Source organism: Lithobates pipiens, unplaced genomic scaffold, assembly GCF_037356315.1.
Source record: "Lithobates pipiens isolate NorthernLeopardFrog02 unplaced genomic scaffold, aLitPip1_a1.2 Scaffold_19, whole genome shotgun sequence".
NCBI lineage: Eukaryota > Metazoa > Chordata > Amphibia > Anura > Ranidae > Lithobates > Lithobates pipiens.
In genome coordinates, this window is record NW_027507764.1 from 387,477,344 (window position 1) to 387,501,202 (window position 23,859).

The following is a 23,859-nucleotide window of genomic DNA, read 5'->3' on the forward strand; positions in this document are numbered from 1 at the left end:
CTGAGTAAATCGATACCTAACATGTCACTCTTCAAAATTGCACAGGCTCGTGGAATGGCGCCAAACGTCGCTATTTAAAAATCCCCATAGGCGACGATTTAATTTTTTTTACTGGTTATAGGTTTTGAGTTACAGAGGAGGTCTAGGGCTAGAATTATTGCTCTCGCTCTAACGTTCGCAGCGATACCTCACATGTGTGGTTTGAGCACCGTTTTCATATGTGGGCGGGACTTATGTATGCGTTCGCTTCTGCATGCGAGCACATGGGGACAGGGGCGCTTTAAAAAAAAAAAATTTATTGTTCATTTTACTTTATTTATTTTAGTTTGACATTTTTTTCCCCCCCAAAAAAAATTTTTGATCACTTTTATTCCTATTACAAGGAATGTAAACATCCCTTGTAATAGGAATATGGCATGACAGGTCCTCTTTACAGTGAGATATGGGGTCAATAAGACCCCGCATCTCACCTCTAAGCTGGGAAGCCTGAAAAAAAAAAAAAAAAAGATTCTGGATTTGATCGTATTGGCGAGTCGGTAGAAGCACCGGAGGGCAGCGGGAGGTGGGGGGGTGTCTATGGCTGGGTATTGCAGGGTATCACCGACTATGGCTGGGTATGGCTGGGTATCTCAGAGTATGGCGTTGCAGAGTATTGCGTTGCAGAGCATTGCAGGATATTGGAGGGTGTTGCAGAGCATTGCAGTGTTGCACAGTATTGGCGGGTGTTGCAGAGTGTTGCAGGGTATTGGTGGGTGTTGCAGAGCATTGCAGAGTGTTGCAGGGTATTGGCGGGTGCTGCAGAGCATTGCAGAGTGTTGCAGGGTATTGGCGGGTGTTGCAGAGTGTTGGCGGGTGTTGCAGAGTGTTGCAGGGTATTGCAGGGTATTGCAGTGTAATGCAGAGTATTGCAGTGTAATGCAGAGTATCGCAGTGTATTGCAGAGTGTTGCAGGGTATTGCAGGGTATTGCAGGGTATTGCAGAGTATTGCAGGGTATTGCAGGGTATTGCAGAGTAATGCAGAGTAATGCAGAGTAATGCAGAGTATTGCAGAGTATTGCAGAGTGTTGCATGGTATTGCAGAGTAATGCAGAGTAATGGCAGGGTATTGCAGAGTAATGCAGAGTAATGGCAGGGAATTGAGGGGTTAATTTTCGGTGAGCAGCGATGTGGGCACTGCAGATGCAGCCCACATCGCTGCTGACACCGATCTCTTCCCTCTCCGCTGTTCCGATCGGTACAGAGAGGGGGAGGGAGGAACCGGCGTCATAACATGACGCCGGTTTGTTTACAAGTGATCACTCCGTCATTTGACGGAGCGATCACGTGGTAAACGGCCGCTATGAGCGGCCGTTTACCGTGATCCGTGATGCGCCGGCGGTCACGGATGCTCTCGAGTGCGCGCCCCAGGGGGCGCGCGAGAGCGGAATTCTGGGAGGACGTCATATGACGGCCTCCCAGAGATAATTTGGCTATAGGGCGGTTGTTAAGTGGTTAATCCTTTACAAATGAAAACATACATACATACATACATACATATACACCGATCAGCCATAACATTATGACCACCCATCTAATATGGAGTATGGCCCCCTTTTGCTAAAACAGCCCTGACATATTGAGGCATGGACACCAAAGTAACATCCACATAAATAGCAGGACCCAAGGTTTCCCAGCAGAACATTGTCCAAAGCATCACACTGCCTCTGTCAACTTCTTACACACACCCGGCCATCCACATGATGCAAAAGAAAAAAACGTGATTGATCAGACCAGGCCACCTTCTTTCATAGCTCGGTAGTCCAGTTCTGATGTTCATGTGACCATTGCAGAAGCTTTTGGCTGTGAACATGGATCACCATGGTCTTCACAGCCCCATACACAACAAACTGCGATGGCCATTTTTTTCTTTCGGCTTTCACCACATCAACTTCATGGAGAACATGTTCACTTGCTGCCTTAAATATCCCACCAATTTTAAGATGCTGTTGTAACAAGATATTCCCTTTACCTGTCAGTGGTCATAATGTTATGGCTGATTGGTGTATACATATACGCATGCACGTTAAAGATATTAGTAGTTTATTGTATGCATATCCTATTATGTTATTTTTGTGTTTGCTCTCTTCCAGACCCTCCACTTCTTCGGGCCCCAGTGCACATGTTTGGTCGACTGTTAGTTTGGTCCTCCAGACCTCAGCATAACTGTCGGGCTTATGGGGGACATTTCTAGTTCCTGCCATTTAAAATACAACCGAATGTTCCACAACCTTGTTTACATATCGTCTATCACAGGGGTTGACAAAATTGCTTGGAACCTAGGAGCCAGCTAAAAAAGTTAGGAGCCGGATCCGTGACGGCGATCTGGACCTGTCCCTGGCCTGACATGGAGACGAGTGAGGGGAAGATAGCCCCCAGCCCCTCACCTGTCTCCAAGTCATTGCCCATAGCTCTTAGAGGAACATTTTATTTTTTTATTTTTTTCAAATGTCAATTTTTTTTTAAATTGCATTTTAGTGTAAATATGAGATGCGAGGTCTCTCTGACCCCCCGGATCTCATATATAAGAGGACCTGTCATGCTTTTTTCTATTACAAGGGATTTTTACATTCCTTGTAATAGGAATAAAAGTGACACACTTTTTTTTTTTTTTTTTTTTTAAAGAACATTGAAAAAACTAAAAATAAAAAGTTAAAATAAGAAAAAAAAAATATTTTAAACGCGCCCTGTCCCGCCAAGCTTGCGTGCAGAAGCGAATGCATATATAAAAGCGGTGTTTAAACCACACATGTGAGGTAGAGTGAGAGCAATAATTCTAGCCCTAGACCTTCTCTGTAACTTAAAACGTGCAACCTGTAGAATTTTTTAAACGTCGCCTATGGAGATTTTTAAGGGTAAAAGTTTGTCGCCATTCCATGAGCGGGCGCAATTTTGAAGTATGTCATGTTGGGTATCGATTTACTCGACGTAACATTATCTTTCACAATATAAAAAAAATTGGGCTAACTTTACTGTTTTCTTATTTTTTTTGTTATTAAATACATTTTCCCCAAAAAAGTGCGCTTGTAAGTCCGCTGTGCAAATACAGTGTGACAGACAGTATTGCAATGACCACCATTTTATTCTCTAGGGTGTTAGAATAAAATATATATATAATGTTTAGGGGGTTCTGAGTAAAGGGAAGGAGATGGAGCTTCCCCTGCCTGCCAGCCTATTAGCATTGCTGGTTGTAATTCCAACGGCCACCACAAGAGGGCGCCAGATTCCAGAAGGAACCATAGGATTGTAGAAGGCCTCAAAGTCGGGGGCTCAATTACCGGCCGCCTGCGGTGCGGCCCGACGCGATCACGCCGGGGGGGTCCGCGGTGACAGGATACCCCCAGCTGTGATGCCCCAGGCGCCAGGCCGCTATTTCTAGTCGCAAATGCGACTTTGCGCCCGGGTTTTGTCGAGCCCTGGTCTATCATTACATGGTGGAATGGGATTGGCATGAGGCCCCGTGGTGTGATGTCTCCTCTCCATTTTTAAACTCTCTTGGATGCTTATATGTGCCTATCTAGTTACATAGTTACATAGTTAGTCAGGTTGAAAAAAGACACAAGTCCATCCAGTTCAACCTTAAAAACAAATAAATAAAATAAAAAATAATCGTACAATCCAAATACCCAATTTTATGCCCACAGTTGATCCAGAGGAAGGCGAAAAAAAACCCCCAGCAGAGCATGCTCCAATTTGTTACAGCAGGGGAAAAAAATTCCTTCCTGATCCCCCAAGAGGCGATCGGATTTTCCCTGGATCAACTTTACCTATGTTAGTACCCAGTTATATTATGTACATTCAGAAAAGTATCCAGGCCTTTCTTAAAGCAATCTACTGAGCTGGCCAGAACCACCTCTGGCGGGAGTCTATTCCACATTTTCACAGCTCTAACTGTGAAGAAACCTTTCCGTACTTGAAGATGAAATCTCTTTTCCTCTAGACGTAAAGAGTGCCCCCTTGTCCTCTGGGTTGACCGTACAGAGAACAACTCAACACCAAGTTCACTATATGGACCCCTAATATATTTGAACATGTTGATCATATCCCCCCTTATTCTCCTCTTCTCAAGAGTGAATAAATTCAGTTCCTCTAATCTTTCCTCATAGCTGAGTTCCTTCATGCCTCTTATCAGTTTGGTTGCCCTTCTCTGCACTTTCTCCAGTTCCCCGATATCCTTTTTGAGAACTGGTGCCCAAAACTGAACTGCATATTCCAGGTGAGGTCTTACTAATGATTTGAACAGGGGCAAAATGATATCTCTCTCTCTGGAGTCCATACCTCTCTTAATACAAGAAAGGACTTTGCTCGCTTTGGAAACAGCAGCTTGGCACTGCATGCTATTATTGAGCTTATGATCTACCAAAACCCCCAGATCCTTCTCCACTATGGATCCCCCCAGTTGTACTCCCCCTAGCATGTATGATGCATGCATATTGTTAGCCCCCAAGTGCATAACTTTACATTTATCAACATTAAACCTCATCTGCCACATAGTCGCCCAATTAGACAGTGTATTGAGGTTAGCTTGTAAATTGGAGACATCCTGTAAGGAGGTTATTCCACTGCATATCTTGGTGTCATCTGCAAAGACAGAAATGTTACTTTTGATCCCAGACCCAATATCATTTATAAAGATGTTAAAAAGTAAGGGTCCCAGTGAGTAGGCTGTATGAATCATTTTATGTTTATGTAGATAATTCATGTTAGGATTTGTTAACTGAGTGCTGTATATTTAAAGTGGTTGTAAACCCTTACAAACCACTTTGACCTACAGGTAAGCCTAGATTAAGGATTACCTGTAGGTCCAAGAAATATCTCCTAAACCTATACGGTTTAGGAGATATTTGCCCGAAGACAGGCACCGCTGTCTATGGCGCATGCGCCGTAGACAGCGGCGCGCAGGCGTACTGAGCGCGGCATTTCCAACGGAGCTGCCACACGTGTCTGCTCCCGTGCACATGCGCGGGGGTGACGTCATCGCGGCTCCGCCGAATGACAGCGGCGGAGCTGCGAGACCCCACCGAAAAGATGGATGCGCCGGACTACAGGGGACAGCGGTGACATCGCTGGCTCCTGTATCAGGTAAGTGACACATAATGGGCTACTATGCGATGCATAGTAGTCCATTATGCTTTGCCTTTGCAGGGAATGAAAGAGGAAGTAAACCCATCAGGGTTTACTTCCTCTTTAATATTCCATAGATATTGTATTTCCTGAAAAAAACCCTGATGAAGGAGAATACAACTCACCTCCGAAACGTCGTTGGGTTTGGGATTACATGTTTTCTGTTTGCTATTGTCTGTACTATGTTATGTTGATTTTTGTATGTGTCATTTATATATTATTCCTATGCACAATAAAATTATATTTTTTCTATATACCCCTTTTTTGCCTTAATAGTACCTCTAAAGTCCCATTTATATAGCGGGTTTCTCTATAACTATGTGCTTTGAGCCTTTTGGCTTATATAAATCCAAGTTTAATTGCTTTTAAATAAAATTACTTGGGCTTTAGTGTAGCTGTGCAGGTGCTTTTCATCTGACAACACCAATTGAGGCACATGGATATCTTGGGGCACATGAATGAAATAAGATACAAATATAATCACCTCTTTTAAATCCACATGCACAGTAGCTTCATTTATTTTCGAACCTGAGATGAGGAACGTCAGGCGCATACACTTGACTGTATCTCTTTTATACTTTTTAGCACTTTAAATAAAAGTAAAAGAAAAAAAAGAAGAGAAAAAAATAGGCGATTAGATAGGGACTTCTCTCAGAGTCAGGTTATGCACTGCAGAATTTCAAGGATAACACACAACTTGTCAAAGAAATAATCAGCCAGAAACCAGTTTCTCCATTTATGATGCAAACTTGTTATTGAAACAAAAGTAGTAATAGAAAACAGACAGTTAAAATATAATAGAAAAAAAAAAAAACATTTAACAAGGGGGCCCCCAGATCCCGACCCCCCACCCTGTGTGAATGAGTATGGGGTATATTGTACCCCTACCCATTCACCTAAAAAAAAAGTATCAAAAATGAACAGTACACAGGTTTTTTTTTCTCCTTCCGATTTCTTCTCTCTCTGGCAATGTCTTCATTCTCTGGCTATTCTCCCTCTGCTGACGACATCTTCCTTCGGGTCTTCTTCCTCCGCTGAGGTCTTTGTCCATTGCCAGTTCTCCTCTCTCCGCTGTCTTCATCCTCTGCCAGTTCTTCCTCCGATCTTCTCCCGATGCACGCTCCAGCTGTAATGCGAGGTCCACCATGCACCATTAGCGTGGCCACCCGGTGATGTCATTGCCCCATCATGCTACCCCAAAGCACCCACCCCCCCATGTTGATGGCAAATGGCCTGGTATGGTCCAGGAGGGGGAGGCACGCTCGCTTGCCCCCTTTCTGACTTGCCTGGCTGCGTCATCTGATAAGGGTCTGGTATGGATTTTTTGGCATGGGGGGTTCCCCTTAAAAACCATACCAGACCGAGCGGACGTCAAGTCGCAGGGCAAAGTGGGAAATACGCTAATCTACCTTCCACATCACCCAGTCCTGAGGATAACTGGAACTATGATGAATAGCCTGGGTTCTGCTTACCGCCTGCTACCCAAGGTTATCATAATTATGACACCTGGCATGGTTTTCATGATGTTATTTGTACCCCAAAATGTAATGCATCATTTCCCCATCTAATGCTGCAATGTTGTAGTTTTTAGTCTACACAACTGTACAAGAAAAAGTGAGACAAAAAAAAAAAACACAACATTACCTCTGACGGAATAACATTATATTTTGTATTATTTTTATCCAAAGCAGAAATGTTGGGTTGTAAGGCTGTTCACGTTTTGCTTGGTCTTAATGCCGATAAGGGACACTGTTGTCAAGATTTCATTGAAAAAAAAAAAACCAAAAAAAAAGAACCAAAGGCCGTTGAAAATTGCCAGTTTTACCTGTGTCAGTTACTACCCCGGAACTCTGGCAGGAGACAGGCCAGCCCTTTGAAGACCTTAGAGTCTAACACTCAGGCGACAGGAAAATAATACAAGTAATAGCTGCACCTATTCCATGGGTAATCCTGCAGTATTATGATTTAAGATCAGGGAATCCAACACACACTCACACTCACTCTCTCTCTCTTTAGCTGGGCAGCCAATATTAGTCAAATTCAAGTCAAGTTCAGTAGAACTAGCAGAAAAAACACACCACTTTTTTCCTCTTTTACACATTAAAGCTGGACTTATCTCAAAAAGTGAAGTATTACTGGTGTGTTGCCTTCCCCCCTGAATTACAGTTTTGTTTTAGTTTTTTTGTTATTTTTGGGGGGGGGGGGGGTGTAAGTGAGTAAATTATTTTTATTCTGTACTGTCTTCCACATTTACCCCCTCTCCAACAGCATCTTGTGACATGTCACAAGAACCAGGAGGCTGCAAGACCACTCACAGAGCCGGGTGATCTTGTGCATGTGCAGTGGGGAGTCTGCCCCACAGTCAGAACATGTATATAAAAGATGGTGGGCCCAGGGATCAGCAGCAGTAAGGAGAACTAGCTATGAGAAGACATACAGACAACACTGGACTGCAGGCACTGGTAAGTGCCCGATTTTTAAAAGTAGGCAGCTACAGTATTTGCAACTGTTAACAAAAAAATAAAAAATACAGTTCTCCTTTAAGAGGAGTGCAAAAGAATAAGTAATTAAAATTAATTAACAATGCAAACACAGAAGACAATGCAATTGAAACTGTTACCTAACACGTTGCATTATGTTCCCATCTGGATACCGCGCATAATCATTGATAGGTCCCCCAAACGTTGCAATGACCTTGGCAGAGGAAAAAAAAAATCAACAATTACTGTAATTAGAAAACAGATTTAACGTCAACTTAAAAAGTGATCACTGAGTAACCCAATGAAAAAGACCTCTGAATGAAGCAGTAAAAACTATTCTGCCCATCAGCCTAATATTTAGGAACAGTATGCCCTTTGGCATCCAATAGTATCTCCAAGGCCAAATTGCTGTTCCAAAAATTCTCCCACTCACTGAGATGCCAATATTGAGGTCTTTGGGATGATACAAATATTGTTTTGAGGTGAGGTGACCAAGCAGTAGCTTAGCTCATTTTGCACCCAGCAGTGACTTGGCATCCTTCTGCCCTTTATTCACTTGTCTAGCAGGGCTATTTTTTCCTACATGTTAAAATGCACTTTTAATGTCAGAATACACAGTACAGCACACATACTGCTCAGTGCACCCTCCATACAGGTCAGCAACTGCCTGAGAACTTGTGAATGTGTGGGGAGCAATGCCTCATGAGACATGTAGTCCTGGGCAGAAGGAGGAAATGATTTAAAGTGATTTTAAATACATTTTTTCTTTTTACCTTGCTATAGGAGCACTCTATACTAAAAACTTTGAGGCTTGCTTTTGGGGCATTCTGAAGGCAGACGGGATGATTCTCCTTCTCTGCAAAGCAGAGATAAGAATTGCTTCCCCCCCCCCAGTTAAAGCACCACACAGTAAACACAAAAACACTTCCTAGACATACAGTTAACCCTTTGATTGCCCCTGATGTTAACCAATTGCCAATCAGTGTCATTAGTACAGTGACCACGTATATTTTTAGCGTTGATCACTGTATTAGTGTCACTGGTCCCCAAAAAATAAAAATAAAAGTCAATTAGTGCCCCGACTGTCCATTGCAATATCGCAGTCCCACAATAATTTGCTGATCGCCACCTTTACTAGTATAAAATAAATAGAAATGCCATAAAAACATATCCCATAGTTTGTAGACCCTATAACGTTCACATAAACCAATATAAGCCTATTGGGATTTTTGTTTACCAAAAACCATGTAGCAGAATACATACTGGCCAAAATTTATGAAGAAATTAGATTTTACATTTTGATATTGGATATGTTTTATAGCAGAAAGTAAAAAAAAATATATTTTTTTGTTTTCTTTTTGCCTCTCTTTTTTTGTTTATAGAGCAAAAAAATAAAATCCGCAGAGGTGATCAAATACCATCAAAATAAAGCTCTATATGTGGGAAAAAAAAGGGCATGCATTGTATTTGTGTACAGCGTTGCACGACCGTGTCAGTTAACCACTTCAGCCCCAGAAGATTTTACCCCCTTCCTGACCAGAGCACTTTTTGCGATTCGGCACTTTAACTGACAATTGCGCAGTCGTGCGTCGTGGCTCTCAAACAAAATTGACGTCCTTTTTTTCCCAAAAATAGGACTATTTTGGTGGTATTTGATCACCCCCACGGTTTTTATTTTTTGCGCTATAAACAAAAAAAAAGCAACAATTTTGAAAAAAAAATGCATTATTTTTTACATTTTGCTATAATAAATATCCCCAAAAATATATAAAAAACATTTTATTTCCTCAGTTTACGATACGTATTCTACATATTTTTGGTAAAAAAAAATAAAAAAAATCACAATAAGCATTTACTGATTGATTTGAGCAAAAGTTCTAGTGTTTACAAAATAGGGGATAGTTTTATGGCATTTTTATTCATGTTTTTTTCCCTGGTAATGGCGACGCTCTGCGATTTTTATCGTGACCGTGACATTAATGCGGACACGGACATTTTTGGGACCATTGTCATTTATAGAGCAATCAGTGCTATACAAATGCACTGATTTCTGTGTAAATGACACTGGCAGTGAAGGGGTTAACCACTAAGGGGCAGGATAAAGGTTAAGTGTGTCCTGGGGCGTGTTTCTAACTGTGGGGGGGGGGCGTGGCTACATGTGACATGTACTGATCTCTGCTCTCAAAGGGAGCAGAGATAAGTGACACTGTCGCTAGGCAGGTCCCGGCCGGCACACACGATGGCACGGCGGCAAATTTAAAGGGACGTACCTGTATGGCCATTTGCCTGTCCACGTTATTCTGCCCACTTACATCGTCATGCTTTTAAACATTCAATTATAAAACAAATGTAGTTTCTAAAAGGAAAACCCCACAATTTTCTGAATTTTTTTTTTTTAAATCGAGAAAAGTTTTCTATTCTGCTCCTTCGAATTACCTCGTCACTGTGGTCGAAATCGCACATCAATTTGACCCCACTAACGATTAGAACATCAAACAAATATTTTCAAAAGGGAAAATTTGTTTGTGCATTGCCAGCATAAGTTACAGCAAGCGTAGGTAGGTTGTATCAAGCTACCTGCCTATGAAAAGGCAGTCTCATGCATAATATAATCCAATTCGGTTTGAAAAATGTGCAAAAATAGGATTTTTATAACCGCTCACCTGTAAAATCCTTTTCTTGGAGTACATCATGGGACAGAGACGTAAACACTTCAATACCACGTACTTATACACCTTCCTGCTCAAGCCAATTTTCAGCTTTCAGCTCTGTTGCAATTTGAATGGCAATTGCGCGGTCATGCTACACTGTACCCAAACACATTTTCTATCATTTTGTTCCCACAAATAGAGCTTTCTTTTGGTGGTATTTGATCACCTCTCCGATTTTTATTTTTGCGCAAGAAATAAAAAAAATTGTAAATAAGTTTTCTCCTTCAATGACAGGCACTGATATGGCTGCACTGACGAGGTGGCACTGATAGGCAGCATTGATGGGCACTGATAGGTGCCACTGGTATGCAGCACTGCTGGGCACTCATAGGTGGCACTGATGGTCACTGATAGGTGGGCACTGATGGGCATCACTTGTCTGATCTGTTGCATTTGTGGGCACTAATTGGCATATATTTGTATATGTGGATGGCCATGGGTTATATGTACCTGGCCATCCACATGCCTCCCCCCATCAGGAGAGCTGCCGATCGGCTCTTCTCTACTCACGTATGTCAGACGCAAGTGAGGAAAAGCCGATCAACGGCTCTTCCTGTTTACATTGTGAACAGCCGTGATTGGACATGGCTGATCACGCGGTAAAGAGCCTCCACCGGAGGCTCTTTACCGAGATCGGTGTAGCGGTGTGTCAGTCTGATCACCGGTCTGACCACGATCTCCACGCGGCGGCTGTTATCCTGCTGAACGTCATATGATGCCCAGTCAGGATAACTGAACCCCCGCCTCGGCCTCCATTTTGCTATAAGCTAGGCGGGTGGTGGTTAAGTAATTACTTAATGGGTTATAGGCCACCTTCAGGTGATGGAAACTGGTTATAACCAATCCAGGAAGTTCACGCCTTATATAACCCCTCCTCCTTCCAGGAGCACATCAGTTTTTGTAGTAAAGCAACACACACTTAAAGTGGTTGTAAACCCTTACAACACACTTTGACCTACAGGCAAGCCTAGATTAAGGCTTACCTGTAGGTCCAAGAAATATCTCCTAAACCTACACGGTTTAGGAGATATTTGCCGAAAGACAGGCACCGCTGTCTACCGCGCATGCGCCGTAGACAGCGGCGCGCAGGTGCACTGAGTGCGCCGCCATCAACTGCGATATGCCGCGCGTGGCGGCTCCCGTGCGCGTGAGTGACGTCATCACGGCTTCACCGAATGACAGTGGTGGAGCAGCGAGACCCACCGAGAAGATGGATGCGCCGGACTACAGGGGACAGGGGTGACTTCGCTGGCTCCTGTGTCAGGTAAGTGACACATAATTGACTACTATGCGATGCATAGTAGTCCATTATGCTTTACCTTTGCAGGGAATGAAAGCGGAAGTAAACTCATCAGGGTTTACTTCCTCTTTAAATCCCCATAAAGAGGGGAGGGATCTCCCATGATGTACTCCAAGAAAAGGATTTTGCAGGTAAGCCGTTAAAAAAAAATTGAATTTTTTGTACTCGCCATAAAATCCTTTTCTATGAAGTTCATTGACGGACATAGCACCTTTAATCTTGACCTTAGGGTTATATACCAGCCTTCAGGAGAGGACTAGGCAGAACATGTAAAAACAGAAAAACTGCACAGTACAGCCCAGGGGACGGTCCTACTGGCTATAACCCCTCACTCTGCTTCCAGCAGCTCAGTTCGTTAAAAAGCAGTACAAACATAAATAGGAGGGGTGGGTGCTGTGTCGGCCAATGAACTTCAGAGAAAAGGATTTTACGGCGAGTATAAAAAATTCTATTTTCTCTTTTGTTCATTGATGGACCCAGCACCTTTAATCTTGACCTTTAGGATGTCCCCAAGCAGTGTCAAAAATGAGGGGTGGGAACAGAAAGAAAATAAACTCCACCCATAACAAGAACTCCTCAACAGAGGAGTTGCAACCATAACTGGTCGCCTGCAAAACCTTGCGGCCGAAGCATGCATCCGCAGATGCGCGCACATCAACCTTGTAAAATTTTGTGAAAGTGTGAATGGACGACCAAGTCGCCGCCTTACACACCTGGGAAACGGACCATTGATGTCGTTAAGCCCAGGAGGCACCAACTGGTAGAATGTGCCATGACAGGAAAGAGGGGCGCCTGCCCCCTTATAGCATAAGCCTGAACCATGATCTGTCCGATCCACCTAGAAATGGTGGCCAATGAGACTGCCAGTCCCTTCTTCGGACCATCCACCAATACAAACAGGGAGTCCGACCTCCGAAAGGGAGCTGTAGCAGACAGATAAACCCGCAGAGCCCGGACCATGTCCAAAGAATGCAAAGCAATCTTTGGGATGTGATAGCCGAGGACATAAGGACGGAAGCACAACATCCTAATTTAGATGACAGGCCGAAACAACCTTTGGAAGAAACGAAGGCTGCGGGCACAACACCGCCTATCCTTGTGGAGGATCAAGTAGGGAGACCAAGGAAATCCCCCCTTTTATTTTGGGACTTTAAATGGACCACCAATACCACCAAATTCAATAAAATCACTTTAATTCATGTCACAAAATTTAAAAAAAGAGAAACTTACAGACACATAATGTCTCTAATGAAATAAACAACTATACATAAAAAACAAATTACAAAATAACTCTCAAAATAACCCAATCCCAACGCGTTTCCAGTTTGTACGATTGCAAAACTTTCATCAGGGCTATGGAGAAAATTATGTCAAAAACAGTTCTTTGTACGGGTATTTGCAGTAGGAGCATCAAATGATGGCCCCAACATATGATCACACTTTTCGAAGCAGGGTTCTGAATAAGATGGTACTTTCCAATGAAAAAAAATCTCCCAAATAGGTTCCAAAACAGGCAAAATAGTATGTGTGTACTGCTGCCTATCAAATCAACCAATAAACAATGGGGAATGTTACAGTGAACATCAAGCGATTTGGCAAAGAAACCCAAAAGGGGCATCCCCAAACATTTTAAAAGTAAGCCGATAAGTACTGACAGTGACCAAAGCCATGTGTTTGGATAAGTAGTGTGTAAGGATAAGTAGGGAGACCAAGGCCGCCAACTCAAAAACCCGCCTTGCAGATGTATTAGCCTCTAGAAAGACTACTTTCTGAGAGAGTGTCAATAAGGGGATCTTCCTAATGTTTTCAAAGGGTTTCTGAAGCACCAAGAGCACCAGATTCAAATTCCACTGAGGCAGCGGTGGTCGTACCAGAGAAGCCACATGTCAAACCCCCTGAACAAACGTACTCACCAATGAATGAGTCACCAAAGGTCGCTGAAAAAAAAGACAGCCAAAGCGGATATCTGCCCCTTAATGGTGCTTTATGCAAGTTTGATCCACTCCTTGCTGCAAAAACAGCAGGATCCTGGAAAAACTGAATATGTATGTGGATGCCACCCCATCTCCTCTTCCGAGAAGAGGACTTCTGTGCCTTCAGCATAGTGGAGATTACCGACTCAGACAGTCCTCGGTCCCTTAGCACCTGGCTTTCAACAGCTATGCTATTAAAACCAGCGACGGTAAAGCAGGATGAAGTATTGGACTTTGCAACAGAAGGTTTCCCACATCGACAGCCGCCAAGAAACATCCGCCACCATCCTATGTCGGCGTACCTAGGACGTTGAGGCCAATCTGGTGTAATCAGAATCACAGGAATCCCCTCGGCGTCCACTCTGCGTAGCAGAAGGGGTAGGAGCCTGAGCAGGGGGAAGTCACAAATCAGCCGATAATGCCCCCATGGGGCCACTCATGCATCAGACACGTCCGCCCAGGGGTCCCTTGCCCTGGCCACAAACCTCTGTACCTTCCGACTGAGTTGAGAAGCAAAGAGATCCACATCTGGTGTGCCCCACCTTAGGCAAATGAGCCAAAATACATCCGGATGCAGCAACCATTTTCCCTGGTCCAGCAGACGCCTTAGGTAGTCCGCCCGCCAGTTTACTACGCCCGGAATGTATACGGCTGACAGAGCCGGCACGCACCACTCTGCCCACTGCAGAATATGAATGACCTCCAGTGCTGCAGCCGAGCGCCTTGTCCCTCCTTGATGGTTGACATATGCCACCGCCATGGCGTTGTCTGACTGGATCCTGACCGGGTGCCCCAGTAGCCTCTGTGACCATGTGGAGAGGCACTACCTCATCGCCCGAAGCTCCAGCACATTGATCGGCTGGCGGGATATTTTCTGCATCCAGCGACCCTGGGCCGACTGTACGTCCCAAACTCCCCCCCAGCCGGTCAGGCTGGCGTCCGTTGTGATCACAGTCCAATGAAGAGGAAGGAATGACTTCCCGGCCCGAAGGATGCCACCAGAGAAGAGAATCCTTGACTAACTGGCTCACCTGAATTTGACAATCCAGGGATGTTGGAGATTTGTCCCATTTTGACAGGATCTCTTTCTGCAAGACTCAAGTGTGGACTTGAGCACACGGTACAGCCTCGAAAGTGGCTACCATGAGACCTACCTGCGGGACACTAATAACTTAATCGCAGCTTAAAGAGTCTGCAGCTTTTCTGAAGGGAAAAAGACTCTTGCCTCTGAGGAGTCCAGAACCAAGCCCAGGTACTCCAGGCGTTGAGTTGGCACCAACACTGATTTCTGGAGGTTCAACACACAACCAAACTCCCAGAGAGTCTGTATGGTGATTACCACATCCTCCCCTAATTCTGAGGTGGAAACTGCTCTCAGGAGGAGGTCATCTAGGTAACCCACAATTGCGATCCCTCGTTGTCTTAGCAATGCCAGAATTGGAGCAAGCACCTTGGTGAAAACCCTTGCTGCCATCACTAGGCCAAAAGGGAGAGCTACAAATTGATAGTGCTCGTCCCCGACCGTAAGTCGTAGAAACCTCTGATGGCTGACGCATATAGGAACATGCAAGTATGTGCCCTTGATGTCCAAGGACGCCAAGAAATCCCCCCTGATGGGGTGCAGCTACCACGCAGCGAACCGATTCCATCCTGAACCTTTGTACGTTCACAAAGCCGTTGAGGGCCTTGAGATCTATGACCGAACGGACCCCTTCTTTATTTGGGACTACAAACAGATTGGAGTATAATCCCTGAAACCTTTCCGGCGTTGGCACAGGTACTATCACCCCACGCAGCAGCAGGTCCTGTACTGCCCCGAACAGGGCCTCCCGACGAGCCGGAAGATGATGAAGGTTGGGAGGGGGAAAAAAAAAATCTGTTTGGCGGACAAGAAAGAAACTATCTTGTAGCCTGATGAAACCAGTTTGTAGATCCACTGGTTGGAAAGGAGGGAGGTCCACCGGGCTGCAAACTCTCGAAGGAAACCCCCACCCGAGAGTTGAGCAGAGGCAAACCTTCATGCGGCAACAGATTTGCTTGCAGTCTTGTTCAGCTTGTGAAACCAGGGACGTTTTTGTCCTTAAGAGGGCACCTTGTAGGACTGGTAACTGCCGAGCCGGGAGGAGGAAAAATCTGCTTCTGAAAGGAAAAGGAGGGCCCCTGCCTATGGCGTGGCTCCTTACCCCTTCTGGACTATGGGAGCAAAGTACTCTTCCCCCCATTAACATTCCTAATAATGTCATCCAGTGAGGCTCCAAATAGCCTCACCCCCTGAAAGGGCAAATCCGCCAGCGCTTTCTTAGAAGCCTGGTCCACAGACCAGCATTTAAGCCAAATCAGGCGACGTAGCACCACAGCTGATACTGATGCTCTAGAAAGCAAGGGGGCCGTATCTAAGGCCACATCACAGACATACTTAAGGCCCTGCACCAACTGGTCTGCCAGTTCCACGCATACGGGAAGCCTGTTGCTTTTCCAACTTGCGGTGCAACAATTTAGCCCATTCAGTAAGCGTCTGACACCAGGGCCGTGGCTAACACTAGCCGTAATGCTGACCCCACCACTGTAAACATGGACCGGGCAACCACCTTGGCCCTCCTGTCGGCAGGGTCCTTGAAAGTAGGGGTCCCTTCCACCGGAATTGTGGTTACCTTATTGAACCTGGATACTGGGGAGTCAACGACCGAAGATGTCAATTTTTTCAGGAAACTCTCCTCAATGGGGTAATGCACCGCCATGCGTCTCAAGACTGAAAAGGACCGCTGCAGGCTTCCCCACTCTTTGTAAATAAACTTATCAAAATAAGTTGGGTAAGGAAACACCTTAGCCATGCGGGCCAGCTTGTGGGACCCAAAAGGGACCGACACCTCTGTAGATGCCCCTGCAGTATTCTCCATCTTTAGGGTATCCCACACCACTGTAATAAGTGCTCCTACAAGCACCTTTTCCTGCACTGACCCGAACACGGAGTCATCCTCACTGTCCGAACGGTCCTGATCTGCATCCTCTGACATGCCAGAATAGGGGCCACCTGTCACACCGGGCCTGTGTCCGAATCAGAGCTTTCCCCAGAAGACGGTGGGGGGAGGGGGCATTTTTTTTTCTAACCACCCTTGCGCCCGCACGCTGCTTCCACCCTGGCAACAAAGGCCTCCAGGACTGCTGACAGAGCGCCCATAGGCACCGCAGGTGCAGGGGAACCAGTTGCATTAACAGGGATGTCTGGGGAAGAAGCATCAGCTTCTGACGCCATGCTGACCCACACTCGCCTGTCACCACTAAGGACCTGAGGCAAGTCACACAAAATGTCCACCCCCTCCTAGCTGTCACAGACTGAGGGGCTCCCCGCAGGACTCAACACCATGACCCAGGTACCGCACTGTGCTGCTGCTGCTGCTGTCCGCTCTCCCGTGTCATCCACGAGGTGTCTGTGTGTATGTAGAAAATGACCGCTGGCCGCATCAGCAAAAACATCCGAGGGCACAGAGAAAAAGGCTGCCGAACTTCCAGAAAATGTCTGAAAGGCAAAAACTGGCTGTGGCTACAAAAAAATTGTCCGTGGCCCCAGGAAAATGGCCGCAGAGCACGCGGTGGCCTCCCCGCGTCAAACACAACACAAACACCCCACCCTGGCCCAGAAACAAGGAAGAGGATGAGCGGACCCCCAGCGCAGCACTCTGCCAGGACTCAGTCGCCCCCGGAGGACCCCCCGCCAGGTACGTGCACCGCACCACCATGTGCCCAGTCACACAGCGTCCCATAGCATGGGGAGGAGGTAAGGGACAGGGAGAGAAGAAAGTGAGAGTGAGAGACCCCCTAGTCTACCTCCCAGGGAATGCCCAGCTGCTCCATCCTGCCGAGACAAGTGGAACCATACTTAACCCTCCTGCAGGGACTGCTGGGCGCATTCCACAGACAGACCCATCACCTGAGCAGTATGGGGTGGCTGTCGACCAAGGTACACTGTGACACAGACAGCAGTAGCCCGGTCATATGTGTGCCCTGGAGCATATTGCTCATCGGCCGCCCCTGGATCAGACGGGGCATGTCATGGCTGAGTATTGAGTATTAATGTCTGTTTTTTTTTCCTTTTTGGGCTCATATGCCTAATGGGAATATATATGGTCATTGCTAAAATGTACTAGTTTAGACAGGATATGAAACAGTATTTGGTATGTTTTATATACATTTTGTTTCTTTTTCCTTTTTTTATAAATAAATATTTTTTTTTATTTAAAATATTCCTTTTTCTTTTCCCTTTTTGTTACATTTAAATATATTACTATGCCTAAAAAGTCCAACACAACCAACATTTTTTGTTGAGGTTTTTTTGTGTTTTTCCCTTCCCTGTTTCCTTCCCCTTTTTTTCTTTCAAGATATATAAAGGACGTGGCATTGGTTTTTCGTTTTATAGTGTATCCACAGAATCACCTTGTGATAGATACACATATCTATTTCAGGGGGCAGCTATCACAGCAGGGGCCAGAGTCTGAATCAGAGCTTTCCCCAGAAGACGGTGGGGGGAGGGGGCATTTTATACCCCCCCTTGCGCCCCCACGCCCCTTCCACCTTGGCAACAAAAGGACTCCAGGACTGCCGACAGAGTCCATAGGCACCGCAGGTGCAGGGGAACTTGTTGAAATAACAGGGATGTCTGGGGAAGAAGCGCCAGCTTTGGACGCCATACTGACCCACTCTCGCCTATCACCACTAGGGACCTAAGGCAAGCCACAAATAAAAATGCCCACCTTCCTAGCTGCCACAGACTGAGGGCCCACCCCCCCCCCCCCCCCCGCAGGACTCACAGGAATCAAAAAGCAGAAAAAAATAAAAAAAATTCCAAGGACCAATGGTCCCCACAGGGAGCCAGATCCTTCTCCTATTCTAGGCAGAAAAAGCGGAGTGAGGGGTTATAGCCAGTAGGACCGCCCCCTGGGCAGTACTGTGCAGTTTTGCTCTTTTACATGTTCTGCCTAGTCCTCTCCTGAAGGTGGCGACATAACCCTAAGGTCAAGATTAAAAGGTGCTATGTCCGCCAATGAACAAAATATTTTTTTTTCTTTATTGTACATCATGGGACACCAAGCCTTAATTGCATACTTAATGGGACGTTCCATAGCAATGCTACTTGAGGGGAGGGAGACACAACCTGGAGGGTACCCCCAGACTTGAGGACCTATACTGCTGCCTGCAGCACACTGTGCCCAAAGGCGATATCCTCATACCACCTTACATCCAGCTGATAACATTTTGTGAATGTATGCACTGAAGACCAAGTTGCAGCCTTACAGATCTGAGCCATGGAGGTCTGATGACTCACTGCCCAAGAAGCACTAACCACCCTGGTAGAGTGCGCCTTAACTTGAAAAGGGGGTATCTTACCCCTTAAATCATAAGTAATAATAATTCACTTGCCAAATCCACTTAGTGACAGTGGATTTTGACGCTGCCTGTCCTTTCCTAGGACCTTCTGGCAGAATAAATAAAACATCAGTCTTACAAATATGAGCAGTTGCCTTTAAATATAATTTTCACTGCTCACCACATCAAGACAATGTAGTGACTTTTCTTCCCTGGAATATGGTATTGGAAAAAACGACGGCAGGACAATATCTTGGTTCAGGTGAAAACCTGAAACTACTTTTAGGAAAAAGTCTGGACGAAGGGTGTAATACCACTCTGTCCTCATGAAAAATCAAATATGGCTCTTTACAAGAAAGAGCAGCAAATTCCAAAACCCTCTTTGCTGAGGATATAGCAACCAAAATACCAATTTCCTTGTCAAAAGGACTAAAGAAATATGTTGTATTGGTTCAAATGGCTGTTTTTGTAAACACAGGCAAAACTAAGTTCAAGTCCCAAGGGTTCAAGGGTGGTTTGACGGGTGGATTAACCTCCCTGGCGGTACGATTATTTCGGATTTTAGGTGCTAAAAGCGGTACCATTATTTTGCATGAAAATTTGGCGTTTTATATTGTAGTCCTGCAATTCTTAGGAATAACTCACTTAAATCTGTCCAAACCAGAGTCTAGCAGACATCCCGGGTATGATAAAGTTTGAAAAATGAAATCATAAATTATAATATAATAAATAATTATAAATAATTGTACCAAATAATAATATAACAATAATAAAAATTATTCAATAATGTAATCAAATCAAAAACACTGAAATTTGCTCAGTTGCAGAATTGTCACTGTCATTACTTTTCAGTATTTGATGACGGATCTCCCCACAAATCGCTATCGCTCAATTCTGCGAGTGATTCTAATTTATTATCGCTGTTTTCTAGCTGGTCTAAAACCATTTTTGATGTAAAAGGACAGTTTTGGTTGCTATGGACAATCTTCAGTTTCCAGGCATAAAGAACAGTTTTTATTACATAAAACTGCATGCAGGACACTGGGCAGACCACTAGGGACAACGGGGATGTGAAATATTTACATACAGCAATGTAATCTGTAAGATTACATTATACTGTATGTTTACTGTTTGTTTCACTTTTTGAATTTGGCGCCGATCTCCGTCCCCGTGCGTCGCAACGCTCGCAGGGCACGGAGATCGGCGATGTGATGCATCGAGCGAGACAAGGCTCGCTCGTACAGCGGGGAGACAACGCTGGATCCGAGTGGGAAGGTGAGTAAACGTCCTCCTGGATCCAGCGATGCAGTCCCGAGTCTGGCTCGGGGATACCGCTTTTGGTATGAAAATTCCACCCCGAGCCAGACTCGGGAATACCATCAGGGGGGTTAAGCCGCGTTACCCCTTGTATAAAACCCCAGAATAAAAAAATTTGTAGCAGGTGGTCTTTGACATAAGACCAATAAAGCGGAGTCTTGGCCTTTAATAGTACTCAAGGCCAATTTAATTTCTACCCCTAATTGTAGAAAGGCAAGAATTCTGCCTATGATATACCTCCGAGGGTGCCAACCCTTGTATTAATCAGGGTAGAGATAACTGACCCAGAAAGCCCACGTTTCTTTAGAATGAGGGTTTCAATAGCCAAGCCCTTAAATTTAGAGACCGTAAGGAAGGATGGAATATCGGTCCCTGTGAGAGCAGATATGGTCGTAGTGGGAGGGACCATGGGCCCTCCACTGCCATCTTTACGATTTCTGCATACCATGACCTTCTGTGTCATGCTGGTGCCACCAGAATTACCGTCTTTCTTCCCAGCTTGATCCTGCAAAGAAGTCGAAGCAGCAACTGAATAGGGGGGGGGGGGGAATGCATAGATCAGTATGCATCTTATGGGGTCACCAACGCATCTGTTCCACATGCGAGTGGATCCCTTGTTCTGGCCACAAAGTTGACTAACTTCATGTTGAACCTGGATGATGCTAGAAGATCTACATCCGGAGTCCCCCGTCTTTGGCAAACAGCCCGAAATATGTCGGGGTGAAGAGAACATTCCCCTGTGAATAACTGCTGGTGACTCAAGTAGTCCTGCCAATTCTCTACTCCTAGAATGAAGACTGCCGATAGGCACTGAACATTCCTTTCTGCCCAAGTTAGAATATGGTTCACCTCTCTCTGCACTGAGAGACTCTTGGTGCCCCCTTGGTGATTGATATAGGCCACAGCTGTGGCATTGTTGGATTGGATCCTGACAGGGCAATCCCATAGCCTGCAAGTCCAGGCCTTTAGAGCCAGACGCACTGCCCGAATCTCTAGGATATTGTGGGCAGTTGTCTTTTTTAGTACTGCTGCCTGAAATGCTGGCATCCGTTGTTACCATTTTCCAGATGCCTGGTCTGAAGGATTTTCCTTTCAACAGATTCTGGGTTAGTAACCACCAGGTGAAGCTTTGGGACACTCTTGGGGACAGCCGTATTGGCAAGACTAAAGCTTGAATTGTTTTGTTCCAAGCAGACAGGATACTGTTTTGCAACAGCCCTGAATGAAACTGGGCATAGAGAACTGCTTCGAATTAAGCCACCATGGTTCCTAGCAACCTCATGCAAAGGCAAATGGAGGGATCGCCTTTTGACCTGACCATCCATCCATACCCGCTCTCTTATGGAGTTGATCTTTGCCTGAGGCAAGAACACCTTTTCCCGGGCTGTGTCTATGATCAGACCCAAGTACGCCAGCCTTTTTAGCGGTATTAAGGAAGATTTATCTAGGTTGAGAATCCAACTCAAACGTTCCAGATAGTTGTTTGTAGTGCATACGCTTTGCTCTAAACAAGCCACCGACTGATCTATTAGTAATGCATCGTCTAGGTACGCTATGACCATTATGCCCTGTGCCCTTAACCTGACTAGAGGTGGGGCCAGCACTTTTGTGAACACCCGGGGTGCTGTGGCTAGTCCGAAGGGCAGGGCTACAAACTGAAAATGCTGCTGTTCTAACTCGAACCGCAGAAACTTTTGGTGAGCGGGAAAATATAGGGACATGCAGATATGCATCCCTCATGTTGATTGATGCCAGAAGTTCTCCTCTTAGAAGGATAGAAACTACTGACCTGATCGTCTCCATGTGAAAGGGGTGGATCTTCAGGAACTGATTTAGATTTTTTAGATCTAGAATGGGTCTGACATCCCCATTTGGTTTTGGTCTCATAAAAAGATTTGAATAAAATGCCAGACCTTGCTCTTTTGTGGAGATCTGTCTGATCACCCCTTGATATATTAAATTGGTCTAGTGCCTGAAACAGGTTGTCTTTTCTCTGGATCTTTGGGAACGCTTGACCTCAGGAAGTGAGACGGTGGAAAGTCCTGAAATTCCAGCTTGTACCCCAGCGTAACCATGGAGATGACCCATCTGTCCTGAATTTCCTCTTTCCAGACCTCTGAAAAACTGCAAAAAAAAAGTCTTCCGCCCACCTTGGTGAGGGGGGTTGCCTCTTCATGATGAGGCTAAGATTCTGCTTTGCAGGTTTCTGACCTCAGGACTTCTTTTGAGCCTAGGTCTGACCCTGAGGTTTTCCTCTAGAGTCTGACGGCAGAGGCCAAGCCCCTGGCGAGGGGGAAAGAGCCCGTTTTAATGAAGGGCGTTTATACTTTCTTTTCACTGGCAAAAGAGTACTTTTCCCACCAGAAATTGCTTGGATATATTTGTCCAAGTCTTCTCCAAGTCGCTCCCCATGAAAAGGGAACCCAGTTAGGAGGTTTTTACATGGTGCTTCAGCTGACCAATTTTTTAAACACAGGATTCTACGCATATGCACAAGCGTAAGGCTGGATGCCTGGTGAATAGATTCTTGAATGGCATCTATGGCAAAGCATAATGCTTTTGGTAGTTCAGCCAATTCCCGAGCTTGTTGTGCAGGAATCTCTCTAAGGGCCTGTTTAAATTGGTCCTTTAGTGATTGACAGACGCCTATTGCAGCGATTGCAGGCCGAGTAATGGCACTTGCCAAGGAAAAAGTAGATTTTAACAGGGATTCCAACTTTTTATCTGATCCCATTCAGTAAAAATAAGCTGTTCTAGTAATGCATGTGCAGGAAACGCGTGCAAAGGCTGACAAGGTTTTAAAGGAACCCAAGGAAGAAACCAAGCTTTCAGGAGACTGTGTTAGGGGCAGCATGAAAGTGTTCCCCCTGAAAAGGTTCTAGCACGCTTCCTAGTCATTTGAATGGAGGATGCAATTAAATTGGCTAATCTTTCTTCCAGACCCTGCAGGGAGGAGGAAAGGACATCTTCAGGCATGTATACAGGGGCTGAGATGTGTAGTACAAAGAAGTAGTTGCACCATCAATTTGTTCCAATGGCTCACCCTGGCTTGCCATAACTGGCAATTCAGACGAGGATGACAGTGTGGAAATGCGACTCGAGATCCTAACGCCTGGGGGTGAAACCTTTACTTTTTTGGGATGTCTTTTTGGTAGGCATAGTCCTACATACAAAAACAGAGGCACTATACAAATTGCACTCAATCGTTGAATATAGTCATGACATTTAAAGCCGCTATAAAGTTCAGTCTAGTGCTGGGAAAAAAGGTGTCCTTGTATCAGGAATGCCAGTTTGCAACCCTCACAGGTCCCACAGCTCCCGTGTCCCTGTGTTGCAGGCTGCTAGTTTCCAGCTGAGGAGAGACTGTCACAGCTGCAGTTTTATAAGTTTGAGCCTGCCGTGCGTCCTCATGGACGTTCAACGGCACCGCGCTTGGGCCCTGCCCCCTCCAAGAAAAATTCCGCCCCTTTTTACACTTAAAAATGTGCTAGTGTGCAGCGTTTTTGGATCCACAGACCCAAGACAAGGGGGGGGGGATGGAGGGGAGGCAGAGAAC

At 45.3% G+C, this 23,859-nt stretch overlaps 1 protein-coding gene across 5 annotated transcripts in view; it reads right to left on the bottom strand.

Annotated features, from left to right (window-relative positions):
- Positions 1 to 23,859, bottom strand: part of TIMM21 (translocase of inner mitochondrial membrane 21) — an 83,795-nt gene that overhangs the window by 21,893 nt on the left and 38,043 nt on the right. For 4 of the 5 annotated variants that reach the window (XR_013277639.1, XM_077492372.1, XM_077492371.1 and 1 more), the window contains 2 exons: positions 7,782 to 7,855; positions 5,646 to 5,748 (listed from right to left, as the gene is read on the bottom strand). Coding sequence is in view for 4 of the 5 variants with exons in the window: in XM_077492372.1 (XP_077348498.1) it covers positions 5,646 to 5,748; positions 7,782 to 7,855 (177 nt within the window). In the remaining variant the exon portion in view is untranslated. The remainder of the gene's footprint in view (positions 1 to 5,645; positions 5,749 to 7,781; positions 7,856 to 23,859) is intronic. The other variant, XM_077492373.1, reaches the window with a different exon arrangement.